This window comes from Musa acuminata, chromosome BXJ2-9 (assembly GCF_036884655.1).
Source record: "Musa acuminata AAA Group cultivar baxijiao chromosome BXJ2-9, Cavendish_Baxijiao_AAA, whole genome shotgun sequence".
Classification (NCBI taxonomy): domain Eukaryota; kingdom Viridiplantae; phylum Streptophyta; class Magnoliopsida; order Zingiberales; family Musaceae; genus Musa; species Musa acuminata.
The window spans coordinates 11,201,450-11,223,140 of NC_088346.1; the positions used below are offsets into that span (position 1 = coordinate 11,201,450).

Sequence of the window (21,691 nt, forward strand, 5' to 3'; positions counted from 1 at the left end):
GACTTGGTCACGTGGCAGACGGACTGTTCAGATCCAATGGTACCGAGTACAAAACGACATGCATTGACGTTGGTGAACTTTAAAACAAACAAATCCCACGCCATAGCTGTCGTCCACTAAGGGAAAACAGAGCGACGGTGAATCAGCTACTGCGTCGGTTCACATGCCGTTCACATGCTCTGTTAAGGTCTTTAATAGTCCAATAATTACCACAAACTACAACATATAATGCAGCCACCCAAAGCCGCCCATCGCTTCCATTATTTGCAGCTCAGCTCAGGCTCCCGACGGAAGGGCACAGTTACCAATCCCTGCAACGTGACCAAAGTGCAACAGTGATCAGTCCGCAAAGATATTAACCAGAAGCGCTTACGTCATGACAGCGCCGAACGACTCCGCACATGACGCAACACGTCACATCGTACCACACTGGACACGGCTTCCCGCACCCACTTGCTTATGGGAACGGCGGTAAATTTGTGGCCATTTACCGCGAATGCCGAACCATGTGCGAACGAGGGCGTATATTACGTGAGGTTAGGGGACACTTACTGGGTGGCTGCGAGACCACGTAGGCGGCCCCCTCGAAGTCGCATGTCCCCATGGCCCGGCCTTTACTCTGGTAGTAGCTGTTGAAGGCGTACGACGCGTGCGCCTCCACCGTGTCGGGCTCGTAGCACGCCGCCCCTCGCTGGATCGGTCGGCAGTCCGCTCCCCCCTCGCCGCACGCGTAGTCCATCGCTGCCTGCAGCCGCGCCTTCCCCACCATCGCGTTCGCCACGCACCAGCTCTCCCCCGTTGAGCTTGTCCGCACCGTGCCGCTCGAAGAGGACGGTGGCAGCGTGGTGGAAGGTCCTTTGCCCCTGACGTCCTCCCACCTTAGGCCGCCTCCGTTGCTCCCGCCGAGAGTGAACTCGACGTCGTAGACCTTCCCCTCGTCTGGGTAGAACAACCCGTAGTTCCTCTCCGACGTCGGGCCCGGCTTCTGGTTCTCGTTGAACAGGGCGAAGAGGTAGACATCTATGTCGGCTTGGGGCCTCAGCGGCGTCCCGGCATTGCCCGAAAGGACCCGCCTGATCAAGTTCCCGTTGTATGCGGCCGCGTTCGCTTGCCCCGCGCCCGTCTCGTCGGCGTCGCCCTTGGACGGCCATCCCGTCTCGGAGATGGCTATTTTGATGTCCTCGTACTTGATGGCGGACATGGCGGCGAAGACGGCGTCGATCTGGGCATCCAAGAGGCTGTAGTAGCGGAGGCCGTTCCCGGAGTCGACCACGCCCGGGTTGGGCCGGAAGAGGGCATAGTCGAGGGAGATCACATCGGCATTAGCCTCGTAAGCGAAGAACGGGTAGGCATTGACCATGAGGTAAGAGCCCGTTTGGCGTAGGAACTCCAGCATCGGCTGCAACACCGACACAACCAGTTCGGGCCGGAACGAGCCGGCGGATGACGGGTAGGAGTTCTGGAGAGCAGTAAGTGCGATGGGGGAGGATATCTTGATTACACCGTCGAGGCGGAGGCTGGACAGGGCGGCGTGGAGGTTCTGCATGGCTGGGACGAGAAAGGTGGTGAGGTTGCGAGGGTAGACGAACACCTCGTTACCGACGGCGATGGCCTGGATCTGAGTGGAAGGGTAGTAGGCGACCACGTTGCGCTGGAGCCAGGCAAGGGCGAAGCCGGGGCGGGCCGCGGTGGACGCCAGGATCTCGTTGGGGACGGTGACCACCACCTTGACGCCGGTGCCCGCCAGTGCGCGGAGGAAGGAAGGGTCAGCGTCGTAGAGCTTGACATGACTGATGCCGTTCGACTTCAAGAGCTCCACCACCTCCGTAGCCGACGGAAGGTTGTTCGCCACCCGGCCATAGTTCACACCAACAATTCCTGCTTCTGCACAACACCAGAAGCACATTTAGCAGAAAAAGAAGCAAAACGGTGGTCAGAACAGAAGGCCGAGAGACGGCACGATGCAAGCGAACTCCCTTGTCTCACCTGCGGCGGTGGAGAGGAGGAGAAGCAGAGAACAACATGCGAAAATCCCCATGCTCCGTGACAAGCAGAGCATGAGAGGAAGAAGTGTCCCGGAGTGGCTGTCGCCGGATTTCTTTCACAAAAGGTGAGAATAGGGGGGGGGCAAGCAGCAGAGTCGTGGGGGAAGTGGCGGAGATTAAGAGGTGACGAAGGTACGCCTAGAAGGGGTCGAGGGGGAAGGGAGCACGAAGCGTAATGTCAGTGGGGACGTGGTGGCCCCATGGTGGGCTCCACCCATTGTACTCGTGACAACGGAGTGACGCACTGAACAATTTCCCGATCCGCCGCACTAAAGTCGCTATGCGGTAACTAATCGAAAGAAGAGAATACTACGAGCTTTCACGAATAAATGGACCGCACGAGACCGACACGATGAGTTGGCTATGTCACGTAGAGATAACTTTCTTTCACTAGGGAGAGGTTGTCTTTTGTGTGTCGACAAATTTGGTGACGAAATTAGCAGCATAGAATTAGGTATAGTGTGGCAAAATGTAGATATAGCTGGACGAGTTCATCGTTTTCGGAGTGGCGAACGATTCACTTTCGAATGTGATGACCAACCGATCTTCTAAATTTATTCTTAGTTTTTAAGAGCCTACTTGACTCGAAAATAAATATAAATATAAAATTTGAAGATTTTGTTTGTAATTTAAAAGCTGAAATTTTCTCCAATTTTACCTGCTTTTCTTTCTGATTATTAAAACAAGAGGCCTTTGCTAGTGATTCATTAAACAAAAATTTACAATTATAACTTTCTATGTAGTTAGAAAGAAATATGAAAAAAATAATAAATTTTCTAACAAATCTTTTTTTTCTTTCTATTAGAGCATTTTAATTATCTATCTTCTTCTAATATGTCAGATTAATTACATATTACGCTTGCAGTTAATAACCTTTAGCATCTTAATTTTTATACTTTAAAAATTTATATTGATATCCCTATAGTTACGAAAGTAGAATATCTATATTTATTTGCTCTAACACTATTGATTTCATCAATAGAAATATAAAAATAAGAGTAAAAAAATAATTTTAATGTTCAATCAATGATGGTGGACGATAGTACCACTGGGAAGCCATTGATAAATATTATGGTTGAGAATAGTGATAACGAGAAGTGAGGATCACTCGATGATTGTATCGATATCGACGCAAATGAAAAGTGACGAAAAGGCCGCTTGATAATTACATCAATATCAACATAGATACAAAGCAGCCCTTATCATCATTGCTTTCCTCATATACAATAACAACTCATAGCCTCTAATAGTATTATCATCGTCACCACCAACTGAAACATTAAAATTATTCTTTTATCTTTTATCTTTTATTTTTATATTTTCGTTTATAAAACAAACGATTTCATCATAAATAAATCTAGATGTTTTACTATCAGAAAATATTAATATAAAATTTAAAAATATAAAATACTAAGGATAATTAAGTATAAAGATTAATCTATAATTAGCCCGTTAATATCCTTGCCTCCTATCAATTCTCACATGGTATCCTTGCCTCCTATTAATTCTTTTAATATTGATTCACAGCCTCGACCATGGTTCATTTAATATTGATTTGATTTACCTCTCTTTTGTTTTTCATGAACTACTCCTATCTTTATGGCTTCATAGCTCTGTCACATCTGTCTCTTCCTAGTCAAAGACTCCTTCGCTGTGTTGTTGGAGACTTGTCTCTTAGAATGTCATCTCCCTCGTAGTGTAGTCTCGATTCCCTTGCACCCATCTTTCTTGTTGTGGGAGGTTCATTAAAGCTTAGCTGCATCATAACCCTACAGTAAAGTATTAGAGTCGATATCTTTTTTCATTTCCTGATAGATTAAAAACTAGATAATGACAATAAAAAAGCTGAAAAGAAAATTCACACTCTCAGTTTCCAAGATTTCCTATATTTTAATTTAAAATTTTCTTAATAATATGTAAAAAATAATGCATGATTTATGATAACTCATAAAACTTACTACGTATATGTTTTTCCTTTTATCCCAGGAATGATTCATAAAACGTGCCAAATTAGAATAAAAAATTACTATCGGGATATTATTATCTATTTATGGTGAAAAAAAAATCATGATTACATTGATAAGTATAATAGACAAATCTATAGTTACACTCGTTTAAATTAATCAACTTGAAAACTAACAAAATAATAGAGAAAAAAAGAGAGAGAGAGAGAGAGAGACCACAGGTGGCTTCAGTGGAGATGGGGAGGAGAGAGAGAGACGAGCATAAAAAAAACAGGTTGAGAAGACTGTAACGGCGGATGAGACGGAAATGTACGCATGATAGAAGAGAAAAAAAAAAATGATGTTGGTGATTGACGAGAGGAAGAGATAAGCGTGCAAGAAGACGACAATAGAGAAAATTATAAATATGATAAAAGATAAAAATTGATGATAATTGACTAGAGGGTAAGATAAGCATGACAGAAGAAGAAGGGCGACGAAAGAGAAGAGGGAAATACAAACTCGGTGGAAGCTGGGGAGAACAGCAAAGGAGGATTAAGGTTGCTAAGTGAGATCGAGGGGGGAGAGAGAAAAGCCAGCAATTGTTACTGAATTTATGATTCTAAGTATCGATTTATTATATTTTATGAGAATATTGGGTTAAAATTTATTTTAACTTATATGATTTTAGTTATGGACTATTTATACGTTTACCCACGTTTAAAATAATTATTATATTTTTAAAATGTAGTATATAAATTTTTTTCATCAAATTTAAATTAACTTACGTAAGATACTCATAATAAAATATTAATATAATAATAAATATAATTTAAGTTAAAAAATTATTTATTTTAATCCTTTAGTTTTTATCGTAAATCACTTAATTTTTTATGGTTTTACTCATCTCTAAAATAACTTATACGTTTTAAAAAAACATAACATATAACTTCCTCATATTAAATATGAGTCCAGAAATATTACAGTATGTTTATGTGACATGTTGATTCACAATAAATCATGAATATAATAATATGTATAATTTAAATTAAAAAAATTAAGATCGTTGACGGAATGAGGCATTGTCATAAAAGCAATCACCAACAATAGCTCCGAGCTATTGTTGCTTAGTAGGGTGTCGTATGCATATAACATCTCTAATGTAGACAATAAGCTTAAAAACTTCCGATCTCATCTTAGGTGGATGTGCATCGATCGATTTACGTTAAGCATGCAATGATCTCCCAATCCCTCTTTCTCCTCTTGGGTATTTTTGTCCCCATATCCTCCCACTTCATCATTTCTTGTGTTCTCACCTGTCGCACGTGATGATTTAGCTCTTTCTCACTTTTGCTTCTCTAGTCTATTTTATCTTTGTTTCTTTACCTTCGTCATTAGTTATGGCCTTCCTCATCTCCTCTTTATTGATAAGATAAATATATTTTTTTTAATTTTTTTTAAATTATATATATATATATTATATTAAATATTTTATTATAAAGTTAGCACGTTACTTAAGTAAATTCTAAAATTTATCAACTCAGACTTGACGAAAGAGACTTATATGTCATGTTTATAAAAATATAGAGGTTATTTTAGATATTAATAAACCTATAACGACTTAAGTGGTCAACGATCAAAATTATAAAAATTAAAATATTTTTTAAACTTAAATTATATATATATATATATATTATATTAATAGTTTATTATAAAATCAGTATATTATATGAGATTCTATTGTTTATTAATAATTTATATGTTATGTTCTTAAAAATATAAAAATTATTTTATCCTCGAGTAAATCACATACATTAAAATCAACTAACCTTTTTTTTATATGCTCTTTGCTAATTTATGAAATCCCCGATGCTCTCGGTCCAAAATCCAGATTATTTTTAAAAGTAAATCATCGATTACATTATTTTAGTCACGGAAGAAGGGTTTGGGGTTATTGCAAATTAAATTAATCATAATTTAACAGCGGCGATCATCACTCCGGTCCCATTTCTATTACCGTTTCTTCTTCCCTCTCACGTTTTTGACCTACCTTGTAAAGCCGTCCCGGTCAACCGCGCGACCAAACGGAGAGGATGCTACTGCGACCCATTGGGGGCCAGCCCGATGGTGGTCTGGGTGGCAGGCTCTTCGTCTCATGGAGAATCGCCTCCAAGTCGGGACTCTCGTCGTCCACCACCGCCAGCAGCAGCAGCAAACGAATCATCGACATGGCTGCCCGAGAAGGCGAACTGAGAGTCTTCATGGTGGCCGGAGAGGTATCCGGAGATTCCATTGCTTCTCGACTCATGGCATCGCTCAAGAAGCTCTCTCCGTTCCCCGTCCGTTTTGCGGGAGTCGGCGGGTTAGTCCGCTTACTTCTCTCCTCCATTCTTTTTAACATTTGTCACGCTTACTTTTGTGCTTCCCAGCCGCGAATGTTGAATGGGCATAGTCGATTATATACGGACTTTGTTCTTCTGATTGTTTGAAATCTATCATAGCTTTTGTATTTTCCAGTGAGGGGGCTTCTCAACTAAACGTTCTTCTTGCTCTTCCTGTCATGTCTTAGGCTTCATAATCTACATACGAATCTTTATATATGATTTGCAGCAAGATTTTCAGCGTAGGTTTTGGTGATGATCATCGGTTTTGAGTGTCCCACCTGTTCTTGCCATTGTTTTTTGTTGTCAGGAAAGCAGATTTGTCAGCTGATAATATAATCCAATTAATCCAGCACGACTAACTCTCTAGATTTAAGGAGAGCGATGAATAATAACTCAGGTTATTATATAAAAGCTTCTTCAGAGTGCAAGTTAAGTAGAACTTTTGCATTTTGCGTTTGACACTAATGGATCGGTTTATGACTTGTCACAGATTATTCGGTCAGGTCTTATCTTTAGCGAATGCTGATTGCAATAATATGGTTAGCTTTGCAAGGTGTTTTAGAGAGCATACCAATAATAACTCTTGTACCTTTGAAAGGGTAATTCAGCTAGAATTTAGTCCTGGAATCTTTGGGATGTTCAACTCTTTACACCTTAGAAATTATAGAAATATAAGATTAAATTAGGATTTCATGTCTGTGGCTGTTATCATTACAAGAAAACACATTAATTGAATCATGAATGATTGAATTCCATAAATCCTAGTAAAAGCAGAGTGGATCCTTGTGCTGGGCACCTTATTGTTCTCGATTGATGAAACAGGTTTTTTTAACTTCATTTATCATACTGTTTTCTCCAAAGGATAATTGGTTAGGCACATGAAGAGATATTAGGGACTATAGTATACATTCAAGACAGTAACTTATTATCATGAGGTATGAAAGGATTGATATAATTCTGTAGAAATTCTTGTTCAATTTCAACTTCCTCCAAAATTAATCTGCCACTTTTTATAATATACATTTTTCTTTCCTTCTTTTCATATTTTTCTATTCCATGAAAATGTATTCTTGTGTTGCTCCTTCTTCCATCAGGCTTTTGATATCTGTTTCCATTAAATTTCTTCTTAGTAGTCAATTTTTAAATTCATTGTTGAGATTCATTATTTCTTTGCTTTTGTTATGATGAAGGGTTTCACTCTTCCTCCTCATAAAGTTTGCAGCTTTCTCCTACATGTTCTTCACTCCTAGATTACTATCAACAGAAGTGTTAGGCCATACTTTTGAATTCTGATTTCTGATGGCTGATTCCAGTCTTTATTAGCTATAGAAATGTTTTCCATAGCAGAGCCAACACCAGACACCTCACTCTGTGAATTTAAAAACAATTAAAAAATCAGGATAAGAAGCCTAGAGTAATTCATATCTGAATCTATTTATCGTACGAAGTTTATATACTTGTAAAACAATTGGTACATGATCAAAGTATGTATTTGCCAATGCATATTGAGATAAAGTAGGATGTAAATATTTCCAATTATAAAATAACATAAATTTGTTTAGTTTAGCAAGGTTGGGATTACTCCAAGAGAATTTTCTTCCAAGAGGATGGTCTACAAACACAATGGTGCCCTATGAAAGGACTAAACTTCATCATATCCATTGGAGGCGACAAAGTGTTTTAGTGACAAGTTCTGTAACAAGGAACTCACGATAAATAATCTGACGTAGATATGTTGCTAGGTGATTCATTGTTTTTACTTTTTTCTTAATTCATATTCTCTGTCTTCTTGATTAATTTAGGAAACAAAGGTTGAAATATAGGTGAAAACAAGTATGAGAAATTCAAATGCTAATTGGTTTCAGGGAGGGAGAGACATTGGACCACCCTTTTGACTTAGCTGAATTGGTTAGAAAGTTGATCTACGTGTCTTCAACATAGAGTAGCTCTGAGAAAAGTAGGTTTTCAGCAGCTACTGTTTAAGATAGTTTGATAATGGTGGATGTTAGATGGTAGGCTATTTGGGGAAGAAATGAGAGAAAAATATGGAGATAAAACTTGCACTCACTTGAAGTCTTTTAAACTCTCATCATATGGAACATTATGGCCTCACATCACTTACATATCTTGTGGGGAAAGAAACTTCTTTATTCTCTTAGTAACTTACGATTCCATTACAATTTCTTTACCCTTTTTATGGGTGCCAAGTGCAAGAAAAAAGGTAAATTACAGTAAAGAAAAGAATTCAATTATATCAAGGCTTATTCTTTGGGGAAAATAAGATTCTAGCTTCTTGGCAAATAATCTTCGTTTTTGATATTTGATAATGTGCCATTCTTTTAGCCAGGTGATTTGTTTCCTCTTTTTCTTTATTTACTTGTTTTTCTACGAGTTTTCCAAAGGACTACTCTTTCTTACTAAAATTGTTCTAAAGACAAAGAAAGTTAACTAAACTAAAATTATATCATGCTATCCAAATGTAGACCTAAATTCATCAATCCAAAGAGATGTAGGTTGACCATTCTTTTTTCCATGCTTTGTATAAGACCGAAAAGTATCTCCACTGTAATTTTTTCCGTATTATTATTATTATTTTCCTTTATTTTACTTGGGTCTTATAAGGAGAGACAGAGATTTTACTGGGATCATGATTTATTGAATGAATGAAAGAGTTAATTTTTCCACAATATGTGATGTAATTTTGGAGTACTTGGAGCAAGTACAAGATTTATCTCTCTACCTTGATCTCCTTATTTTTCCAATAGCCTACCATCTCATGTCCACTATTTCTAAGCTATCTAAGCCCAACTATTGACCGGACATTCTTGGAGGCTGGAGCTACCTTGCGTTGGAGACAAATGGATTAACTTCTCAACCAAGTCACCCTTGTCAGAATAGTGATCTAATGTCTCTCTCCCTTAAAGCTAGTGTGTGTTTGAATTTGCTATATTTGTTCTTTGTTGTCTAAATTAATATTTCTATAAATGGACGTGTCTAAATTAATTTGCTATATCTGTTTTATTCCTTTCTTCCTTCATTACCAATTCCCTTCCCCAAACCCCCTAATCCTATCACCCTTTAGGTTATCCTATATCATGTATACATGTAAAGTTAAAATAATTAACCTCCTTTTTTTCTTTTGGTATGAATGTTGATCATGCTTTTGCAACATTAGAATTGATGATTCATTATGACAGTGACTGCAGTAATCTTTTTACTTCTGGGTTCATTGTCCTTTATTTAATCTAATTGCAAGGTATATTTAGTGGCTAGAAATTATGCTACAATGCTAGTTACTTGCTTTCTCCCTCTTTGTTCCTCTCCTTCAAATTTGGTAGTTTCAGTCTGATTCTTATTATCATGTTAGGTCCTTGATGTCCAAGGAAGGTATGCAGACGATCTTTCCAATGGAAGAAATTGCAGTCATGGGTTTGTGGGAATTGCTTCCCCACCTAAATACATTTAGGGTGAACTCTTATTACATTTTTTTGATTATATACATATTGACAACCAAAATTTTGATCCAAAGATTGGATTTTATCTTACAGAAAAAGTTGAAGGAAACCACAGAAGCTGTTTTTCTCTTTCGTCCACATGCTGTAGTGACTGTTGATTCAAAGGGATTCTCTTTCCGTTTACTAAAGCAGCTGAAAGGTTCGTACTCCCAGGATGTTCTCCGTTCTTTACACAAACTTAAATAAAAGATGCTAAACTGCAGAATGTTTTGCAGCAAAAAGTGCACAAGAAGAAAGCTATCCTGTACATGTTCACTATGTTGCACCTTCATTTTGGGCATGGAAAGGAGGTGAAACCAGGCTTAAAGTACTGCGCCAATTTGTGGACCATATGTTGTGTATTATTCCCTTTGAAGAACAAACTTGCAGGTTAAATGGACTATCTGCAACATATGTTGGTCATCCCTTATTGGAAGATGCCATCATGCTGAATTTGGTAGGAACTCAGTGATCGATTTTATGTTCAACTTTAACTTGCAAAGCATTAATACTTGAAGCTTTTTTTAAGCATACTTTACATTCAATGCATGGTTGGCAAAAACAGAAAGATAGTAGATGCATGATGACAATAATTTTATCCATAGTTTTATGCTTTGGGTACTGAATCCATGCTGATCCCCAATCAGACTGGTATGCTTTTGGTACATGCTAGGTGTACTAACACATGGTACGTTGGCATAGGTTTGGTACCCTATGCAGGTATGGCTGAAACAACCAACCATTGTTTTTTCTATCATATTTAACAAAAGTAATAGTTTTGTTCTCTACCATGAACAAGGCTTAGGTATACTCATTTATCATAATTTGAATTTCTCCAGGAGAATAAAAGAAGTCTTTTAAAAAATAAAATGACTGCATTAAATTCTTGAAAATTACTCTCATGTTTTATATTATGGAAGTATCTATCTAGACACTCTTTTGATCCCCGACACTTCTAATTTTGAAACCTTTCATGGTCTCACAATTTGCTTGCCTTTTTGTTTTGAAGACCGTATAACACTATGAACTCGTGGAAGAAGCAAGGTTTGTCATGCAGCCCAATATGCTATAGTATGGGTGGTATTTAGTGGTCTGACAACCTGCCATGCCGGTATGCCGGTACATCTAGTATAGGATCCAAGGATGACTAAAATAAATTAAAAATGAAATTTGAAAATAAAAAAGAATTATAGGAACATGACATAAATACAGTTAATAGTAACAAAAAATAAAAAGAAGTGAAAAGTTCTATTATTGGAGCTATATTCATGGATATACAAGAGAATGCATTTAATTACTTTGGTGACCTATTTTATTTAGGATTTATTATATCTAACTTATTGGGTCACTAACTCTTGAGTTTAGCTGTGTCAAGCTGGGCTTTAGAGGGTGTATTATGAAAAATAGAGGTTTAGTTAGCATGATTTGTTTATTTGATCTAATTGATTTATTTCAATCAAAGCTTGTGTGACTGCAAAGCTTCTATTTTGCTCCCATGGTCTTGAGAAAGATTCTACTTATATTGATAATGGCAAGTTATACATATAAAGAGAAAGCAATTAATAAAACATCTCAAAAATCATCATCAAATACTGAAATTAATTTTCATGTCATTATGACATAATTTTCATTTATATGTCAATAGGATAACCCAGCATTTATAGAGATTATTGCTTTGTTTATTTCCTCACAAACTTAAATTGTAGGATGTTTCTAATCTTTATGTGATTGAGTTCGAACTTAAAATTTGAAAGTTTTGTTTGTTTCATAAATATGTACTTTCTATTGATGAACATATACTCTTTAGCATGGTTCGCCTTACCGGTGTACCGACCAGCTATCGGTACGGTATGCACCGAGCTATATCGAGTCATACTGAGGTACCGACACATGGTATATGGGGCTATACTAATGTACTGCCTATATCAGTCCCTTTTCGAACCGTTAGGTATCGCCCATACTGAGCGGTACACCATGGTATGACCAACCTTGCTCTTTAGCAAGGTTTGCCTTTTCGGGTACCGGACTTGTTTTGGTAATCTGTCGGAATAGTATTGACCGGTCTATATTAGTGTATCGACACATGGTATGTTGGTGCGTACCAGTGTATCGATGAGGAAGAAAAAGAGGGTGAAGAGGAAGGGGCGATGAAGGAATAGAGGAGGAAGAAAGAGAAAGGAAGAAGGAAGAAGAAGAATAAAGAAGAGGAGGAGAACAAGTGCAACAATAGTATACTTGGAAAGTAGCATCAGCGCCAAAGCGAAAGCGGAAGTGATGAGGCAGCGTGGCTGCAGCATTGCAGCGGTGAGGGCTGGGGCATCATACGCGAGAAGAGGGCTCACATTCACGAGCCCTAATTTGTTTTCTTTAAAATGCTGAAATGGACTGGGGTCCACCACTTTTTTTTTACAAATTTAATCGACTGCATGAAATGGGGGTGGTCCACATATCAATCCGTACTTAGACCAGTACATACCGCCCATACCATACCATTTCGGGCGGTACAACAATCATTGCTCTTTAGTACTTATTCAGTTACGCTATTTTGACAGTGTGGGGAGGTGAAATGTTATATAATATGCAGAAGATATTTGTCAATTATATAATGATTTAAGTTTTGGTTTCATGTTTTTCTAAATCTTTTTATTTTTCTGTCTCTCAATCTTTTGGATTAACTATTTTTAATTTTTAAGTATTTTTCTCTAAAATGCTAATCAAGTGGTCCAATATGCATGATCCCTGTTTCGTAGTTCCTTTTGAAATTAATGTGATATTGAGAACTTGCTTGAGATGTGCTTCCTCCATATGAGTGGAATGAAGACCTAATGAATAATTAGTAAAACTACCCATAATGCAAGGAAGGTGACTCTTTTTTGGTTTATATTCAAATCACTAAATCATATCAAGATTGTACAATTAAAAAACAATTGGTTGCTAGTTTTAAACTGAAATTTGTACGTGGTAGTTAATTTATATGCCCATATATTAGTCATTTTATGTTAGCGTGGTTTAACTTAAGTAGTTAATTTATATGCCATGAGTTGTGAAGGTTCAATTAGCTGTATGATAATATTATGTTATCAGTGTGTAGCATGTTAACAAAATTTATAATTATGCGTGCTATCTTCAACCTTCCTTCTGTCAAGAAAATGTAAATTTGAATTCTGAGAGAAATCTGATGCAGGAACATAATGACATGGACAAACATAGCAAGTAAACCATATATATCGTGGCATCAGTAATGAAATAATTGGGCTTTCCAGTAGCAGACTTAATTTTTGGTAATTATTCACATTTTACACATTCTAAGCTTCCTGTGGTATGAAAGATACAAATTGTTTTCTACTGTATTCTTCAGACATTTTTTTGCTGTCTATTTTCTCATTGGCCCATTTTTAGCATGAGCAGGTTCAATCAACCTGTTGGTGTTGAGAGACCTTTTTCTTCGTTCCAAATTATTCTACTGGACCTCCTTTTATAATATATGTGTATTTCATCTAGAGGTTTGCTCATCATAACATCCTTCTTAGAATTCAGGTCCTTTGTCAAGTAAATTGAGGGTGCAACGATCTGGTGATGCTTTTCGTCATAGACATGGACTGGCTCCTGGTGAGATTAGTTGCCTTTTTAATTTTCATTTCATCTGCTCCCCTATGATTACTCTGTGTGGTAATATAAGGACCAAAGCACTATATAAAAATGTATCTTAAGATAAATGATGAAGTACTAGGCTCTACTTTTATTTTGCCACTCAGTCGGACTCCTATAAAATTTTCCAAAAATCATTATCTAAAGGTAGAGCCAATTTAGATAATGATCAACTACTGACTTTGAGCATCTGTGATAGAGGCTCTGCTGACTTTATTTCCCACATTTCTACCTAGTACATCCAACCACATCCTAAAATTCTTTGGTTTATTTTACTCAGACTTGTATGATTAACTTATGCTTTGCTTCATTAATATGGCTTTATGATTTTACACTTTTCCCCTAGGTGCCTATGCTTTGTACTTTATTCCCTCTCTATGTCATGTTATACTAGAATTTTCATTTTGTTAGGTTTTTGGCATAATTTATGTCAAAATGATGAATGGTTGAAATCATATGTCCAACTGATACTAGACTCTGAATGGATAAACCAGCAGATGATAAGAAAAGGAAATGCCATAGTTGTAGTTACTAACAAATAGTTCGGCACCAGCAACTTAAAGTGAACCTATGATAAATTTCTGGAGGCTTCTGTATTAAGTATGGTTCTCTCTTAAATTTTAGATCCAACTCACAATTTTTAGAACCTACAACATCTTGGTTAGTGTTTTGAGAGGCTTATTCACACTATTTTCATTTTTTTCAATCTTTATTCCAGTCAAAGTTGACCTAGTTTCAGTTCAGTTATGGAAATTCTTAAGAGTTAGCTAGTCTGTCAAACACCTCAAAATTTGAACGACTAACAATTGCCTACTCTAGAGCATGCACTACAAGAAATTTGTGAAACTATTGGTGCCTTTCCGTGCTATGATAAAATTATATCTAAGCACATTTTTCTATTTCCCCCCTTGCTTAGCTTTGATGACTCTGACCAATAGTTTCTTTTTACTGACTCCTGAATTATTACCTGGCAGGAGCTACAGTTTTTACTTTACTCCCTGGAAGCAGACTGCAAGAGGTCACACGTATCCTTCCAATTTTCCTAAAAACAATAGAACTACTGAAGAACTCATTCTCCGAGTTATCGATTTTTATTCTTGTTGCGCCAAATAGCCATGTGGAAGACTTTGTTAGTAGGACGATTCAGTCATCACCCCTATCAGCAATACTTGTACCGGGTGCATCACTGGACCAAAAATATGATGCATTCAGTGTATGGTTAATAAAATTTTTCTTTGCTTAATTTGTGAATCAAGTTTTTTTTATATTTTAACCCAGGGTTTTTAATTTCGATGTGTACCATCTGGTGCGGTGGTACGTATTGGTCATAGAGGATACCGGTATGTAGACCGCCCTCTATCGAGTAGTACCAGTGTTTTAACCGGTACCCATACCGACTGGTACTGCCTCGGATTTCGACCTTTATCGAGGTGTACCAATTGATATGCTTTGGCGTGGTAGGTGGAAGTATTTTTAAGGTTTTAGGGATATCATCAGTATGCCCTAGCGTACCGACGGTGCATACCGTACCAAGCAGAGCTTAGTATGCTAGTACAGGCCGGTATTCAAAATCCTATTTTATCCAATCATCTTTACTGAAATAAGCTTTATTTAGTATTAATTCTATCTTTCGTCATGCTTCTTTAAGCTAGCATTACCATCAACTACGAATTTGAGATATCATGTGTCATGGTATAAATTCAAAAAAATTATTATTTCAATTGTTATAGTTAATATGTAAAATCATTTCCAAGTGAAAAATATAATTTTAACATTTATGCATGTAAATTTAATTGTAATGTCAATTGTAGAAGTTTATAAATCTTAAGTATTTATAATGTCGGTCAGCCCGACACACCAACTGATATATGTCGTTCCAACCAAGCATCAGTATTGAAATGTATAGCTCGATGCCATTATTGTCTATTTTATTTTTATTATTTTATTCAGTAATTGCGAGCAAATAACTAACTTGTATTGGTTTGATAGAATGTCAAAACTGGTATCAGAGTGGTATTTAAATGCTTGCTCCAGATTACATCAAATTTTGTATTAGTATGCCTCATTGCTGCACATCTTAGTGTCATTAATTCTTAGTTCTTTTTGGCTCCAATATTTGTTATCTTGTGGAGCTTTGAATAGGTTTAAACTATTTTGGAACTTGACCTCAAGTAAACTTTACCACAGGCAAGTACAGCTGCATTATGTGCTTCTGGTTCTGCGGTCATTGAGTTACAGCTAGCAAGGTTACCATGTGTTGTAGCATATCGAGCTCATCTTTTGACAGAGTGGGTAATCCGGTACAGGACAAAGTTGAACTTTATATCACTCCCGAACATTCTTTTGAATTCAGACATTATACCGGAGGTCCTTTTCCAGGAATGCACACCTGGGAATCTAGCCACGGTTTTTAGGTAATTATGTTGTTTGTAGTTGTGTTCTATGCTTTTCTGTGTTTTTTTTTTTTTTCCCAGTCATGCATCATGCTATCTGGAATTGGGTCATCTGAAATTTGGCTAAAATTTCTAATGTGGTTATAAGATTGGAACACATAATCACTTGCATCCTGTTTTAAATTGATCTTGTGTAATCAAAATGATCAAATTATGTTTGCCTCACTTTTATTGCTGTGGAACTTATAGAGTGTGCTTGTTGCTTGGCTTGAAGGCTTTGAAAATTAACTGGTTTTGTTCTTTCATTTTAGTTTCTCAATTTTGACTGTTATATACATGAACAACCTCAATAAGTCATGTTTGTTTATTAAATATAATTCAAGGAATTCAATTTCGGCTGCCTGGTCGGACCAGTATGAGTCTGATCTGTTGTGGTATACTGTGTGTCTATTGGGGATGGGTGAGGAGGGAAGGAAGAAGGAAGAGGGAGAAAAAGGAAGAGGAGAGTGGGCGGCAGCGGGAGACACAGGCATGCTTGCAATGATGGGTGGTGGAGAATAGACTCATGACTCCTTGCTAGGAGTCATGTTGCAAGCTCTAGTATATGCTTAAAAGCAAAAGATATATTATATAAATGTTACAAATTGGACAGCTGATTTTAAGCGGTCCGCATCCTGGTCGGCAGTGAGACCAGTAAATACAGATTGGAAAAGGGCAAAATTAAAAACCTTGATCTAATTAGCTTTTGTATCTTTGTCTTCTTGTTAGTGCATTTGAATACAACGTACACCTGATAAGAACATTTGATGATTTGTGTTCCTTTGATTGAAAAATCCCCATTAAGCATAAAGATTGGTTGATCTTTAAACTCTGAAAAACAAACTTCGTGATTTGCAATATGTGTTAGTTCCTCTGCCTACTTTTTGTGGCACTACATATCTTAGATGTGACTTGGTGAGGTCTTAATGATTTGGAGACCCAGTTCATGGAACTGTTACAACTGTTATAACCGAGGCAAATATAAAAGTGCCTCTTTTAGATCCAGACCTATAGAATTTCAGATCTGCAGATCCAAATATGCAAGCATGGATTGCCCAAAAAACATACTTATAACTGACAATACTACCTAGGTATTTTAATATAAAAAATATTAACTTATTAAGAGCCGAACCATTCATAAAGCTAACATATATAAGTGGCCACACTTGATTCTCTCATGTTGAGAAATCCATTGAAAGAGGAGCTCTTGGCATTTGCTGGATACAACTCTCTTGTAGTTGATAGTCATATTGTTTCTGATGTACACAAATCCTGAATATCCTCTTCCTGTTTACCAATTAACTCACTGACTAATTAACGCAAAAAGAAAAATTAACTCAAGCTAAATCAAGGGATCAGGTTATGTTTAGTGAAGGCATGTGATTGCCCTGATCCACTTCCATGCAAGATAATTTGTCCTCGAGTTTGATATGTTGGTTGGCTACTTCCATCTAGGGAGGATCATAAAATTTCATCTCCTTTACTGACTCATAAATAGAATGAGTCAGACACAGGAGCAACAGTTCATAATTCCTCTACTTCATAGTCCATTGCCTAGAAAAATGCAACCTTTAATGATGTCTCTTTGCTACTTGTTCTTAGAAAACCTCGTCTCCTTCAACCATTAACCATTTTGAAGATTTTTAGAAAATATCTTTGCAGTATAAATATTTTTTCAATTATCACAGTGAATTTGCATGTGCGATCTGCAGTGCAGTATTCTACAGCTTATTACAAATTGATAATTCTTATCTTCTAGAGTAATTAAATAAATTATGTTCTATTATATATAAATATAAATAAATAAATAAATAAATAAATAAATAAATAAATAAATAAATATATATATATATATATACATGTCTCATCTAAAGATTTAGCTTTTTAGATATAATAATATTGATAAAAAAATTTAAGATGGTATCAAAGCTGAAGGTCCTGTATTCTTCCAATCTCACTGGGACCATGCTTATAAAAGAAAGATTTCTTCAATAAATTCAAATTCCACATATTAGTTTGAGCCACCTGCCAACTACACATGAGAGGTGATGTTAAGACTTAAGAATATAAAATCATAAATCATGTCTCATTTAATGACTTAAGCTTTTATAGGCAATGGCATTGATAAAAAAATTAAGATTGTCTTTGGTGACCAAATTCTTTATTAACTAGATTATCTTTGATTAATTTACAAAATTTTAAATTCTTACTGTAAAACAATTTGATAAATTTTCTTCATTGGCCAAATTTCTTAGTCTACCAACTTAATTCTTGTTTGGAACTTTGAAAGTTCAGCCTTGCTTGATATCTTATACCAAACAGGCATAAGGTAGTTGGGCAAATATTGATGGAACCTTTGTTTTGGACCCCTATTTGTGGTTCTATGTATTGGTTTAGTGTTTCAGGACGTTGGTGTGGATTCTAGTGTGGAGTTTGTTGTTGCTCATAAATGATTGGGACATTCCGGCTTCTTGTTGTTGTTATTGTTGTAAACTTCTGTCTACCCAACAAATTGGTTATTGCATGTATGAATGAGAACTAGAGATAGAGACATTGTTTAGGCCTAGTATGACTGTTATTGTTACTCAGTTCATTGTCATCTTGATGGTACATGATGTTCAGGATTTTTGTTTTGGATGTGCATTTATTAAAATTGGCATACAAATTCCTGTAGGTTGAATAAAAAATGATAAGATAACAGCCTATAAGATTTTGGTTGATGAGAATTTTGCAAGGGCATACGGGGTTGCTTGTAGATCTTTTATTCTTTAGTCAAGGTTCTAAGATGATAGATTGTGGTGGATGAGACTAGGATGAGATTGTCATGCATAAGGCCATCAACAGGACTGAGGAAATAATGTAAACATACTGCACTGTGGTACAATGTTGAATCGGTATTGTATAGTGTTTTGGTGTCGGTTCTCTTTGTATGGTTGCTACTTTTTATAGCACTATGAGTAATACTTGGACTGAGGAAATAATGTAAACATACGGCACTGTGGTACAATGTTGAATCGGTATGGTATAGTGTTTTCGTGTCAGTTCTCTTTGGTATGGTTGCTACTTTTCATAGCACTATGAGTAAGACTGGTATGTAATCAGTGAGAGGTTCTGTGAGGACCGGTTGTTGACTACATGCATACAGCAAATGAATTTAAATTTTCATATCCTATAGTAGTTTGAAGCATGGAATGCAGAATGCCCAAACCAGTCCATACCGGCAGATATTTACTGGTCCTGGAATGAACCAGTATGTGGCGGCCTCTTCTCGGGCAGTCATGTCTGGTTTATTAGGTCCTGGGTTACTTCTTTCGTAGCTGCTTGAGAATTGCAGCTGTGCGGGAGTGACAGCAGTACTGCTGCATGCTCAGGATTGCCTGTGCTGCACACTGCCGCCCACACATCTCCGCCTATGCGTTTGAATGCTGCCACTCATCATCCGCTACCAGATGGTACTTCTCGTCCTCCTCCCATCCATCTTCACCTGTCTCCTTTTCCTCCTCCCTCCTGCAACCATAATAGTACCATGGTCTATGCTGGTACTGATATGCCAGTCCAGTTCCCGAAATTGAGAACCTTGCTTTGAAGTTTGAACTTTAATTCTTACTCCTTTTCCTTATCAATTTAGTGCTTAAACATTTAGAGCTCTGTTTGTGGTACTGGAATGCTTGATAAGGTGGAAGGATGGGCATTTTTACATGATCATATGGCAACAAATAGCAAGGAAGTGAAACTTAACTATTCATAGAAGTTAGGTGTCATGAACATCTTCAGCTTTTCAGGGTGAAACCTTTCTTTTGACAATGTCTTTGAGCCTTTTGCTTGAGCTGCTTTTACCACATTATGTTCGGTATGTGTGTGTGTGTGTGTGTTCACCTGTGCAAGTTCTTGTTCGCCCATGTGGTCTTAACATGTCAGGATGGCTAGAACTTGGCCTGGAATTTTGAGCTACTTAAAACCAGATATGTGCAAGAATTTCTCATAGTTGGATGTCTGGTGCTGAATCTTCTAAACATTTTTAATAACAAGGTCATGCACATAACCAGTTGCAAAGCTTACATTTGTTGTAATGTTTGCTTTCTCTCTCACTATGCCTTGTTCTTATTTCCTTGCATGTAGATAATTTAGATGTCTAATGTATAAATCCATCCTGCTTTTGGCACTGCAGTAAAGTAGTTCTTGATAACAATATTCAAGAAAAGCAGACTTCAGCAGCTGAAAAAGTCCTACAGCTTCTCTGTCCTCCCAGCGAAGATACGCACCGTCTGTTGCTAGAAAAATTGGGTTACACTGGAGCTGTTTGCTACCCTAGCATGATTGCAGCATCAAGCATTCTCTTTGCAGAAAAGCAACGATCGTGATAGAGATTGTGATCAAGTATTGTTTCAAGAAAGGTTGAAAATGAGGTGAAATTTTTGTGTTTTACTCTTTTTTATATTTTAAAATGAGGTTATATTTATAAAGCCCGTGTCTGTCGTATTTATGCATTTGATAAGGCCTCTTGTGCTAACATTTGCAGATAAAATGGTTCTCATTAAGGATGAAGGTACAACCAATATAAAATAATACAAAACGACAAACACAACATTTTGCAGAACTTTTTCTCAAACAGAATATTGTGTACAAATCATATACAATATAGTATATGGTTCTCGGAAGAAAATTTTGCTTAAGCATTTTGATACGATATACAATATTTCAGACCATTTAATTTGTATTTAAAAGAATAATTTGCTTGGATGTGGTGGATCCAACGGTTAGATTCTGTGTGGGGAAGGAGCATCGGAACACTACATCTCTAACACCTGTTGTTTTCTTTTGTGTAATTTCACATCTTTATGGTTAATTGCATTCTCTTTTGAGTATTTTATTTCTGGTCATTATGATTCTGCAAAAAAAAAATTTCTACTTGTCAAATGATCATTTGCCCTTTTTTGTTCACGTGTGTAATCTTTTTTATGACAGTAATGAAAATGTAGAAACTGTACAATCTCAAATTGCCTATTTTACATTTGTAGTTTTCTGGAGAAGTGTTTTAGCAGCACCATATGAAGTTTTCATGATAAATATGGCCATTGCAAATTTGGTATGTCCGGTTCCCCACGTTGATTCTTTCAACTGCTATCATTCGATTTAATAGGAACGAACGAGCCAATTTGGAGTATTTCCGGTTCGCCCTCATCTGGAGTCCGACAGGGCGGACATAATGGATCCAATTATTTTGGGTTCGGATCGGATTTTGATATTTTAAAATTTAATATTAAAGACTCTTGCATATTTTTGAATAGAGTTAGAGTGAGAGTGTTTTGACTCACTATAAGTACCATTACAATGGAGTTATGATGTCTCCAAACACTATAATCAAAATCAATGCTTTGAATCCTCATAAACTATAATTGTTAATGTTCTCAGATGTTTTGAAATTTCATAAAATGATTTATCTGAAAGTTTTCGAATGACTTCGAATTGAAATTAGGATTATTTTGGTATATTTCATGTTAAAGGATAGCTAATCCTCATTTTTCACTTAATCATAAATCCAGGTACATATTATGAAAAGCATCATGATATTTATGTTTATTTATCATAAAAGTAAAAAATAAAGGATGAAACTTAATTAGTTCAAATCCCCATCAACCATATTTATTATAGATGATTTGGATGAAAATTAATAAGATTTTGACATGTTTCAAAATAAATAATAACAAAGATTCTTTTGTTTTATAACATAACATGAAATTTATA

At 36.8% G+C, this 21,691-nt stretch overlaps 2 protein-coding genes across 2 annotated transcripts; one reads left to right on the forward strand and one right to left on the reverse strand.

The window, feature by feature from the left end:
* LOC135623122 (glucan endo-1,3-beta-glucosidase 11-like) lies at positions 1-2,165 on the reverse strand. The gene is made up of 3 exons (XM_065125685.1): positions 1,987-2,165; positions 553-1,884; positions 1-311 (listed from the first exon to the last, which is right to left on the reverse strand). The coding sequence occupies exons 1-3, from the start codon at positions 2,057-2,059 to the stop codon at positions 277-279; spliced, it is 1,440 nt and encodes a 479-aa protein (XP_064981757.1). The 5' UTR covers positions 2,060-2,165; the 3' UTR covers positions 1-276.
* A 3,848-nt stretch (positions 2,166-6,013) lies between these two features.
* On the forward strand, positions 6,014-20,686 carry LOC103998059 (probable lipid-A-disaccharide synthase, mitochondrial). Its single transcript, XM_009419433.3, has 9 exons — positions 6,014-6,350; positions 9,740-9,839; positions 9,921-10,026; positions 10,103-10,323; positions 13,397-13,475; positions 14,489-14,727; positions 15,702-15,928; positions 20,115-20,352; positions 20,466-20,686. The coding sequence occupies exons 1-8, from the start codon at positions 6,082-6,084 to the stop codon at positions 20,305-20,307; spliced, it is 1,434 nt and encodes a 477-aa protein (XP_009417708.2). The 5' UTR covers positions 6,014-6,081; the 3' UTR covers positions 20,308-20,352; positions 20,466-20,686.
* Positions 20,687-21,691: the final 1,005 nt, after the last annotated feature.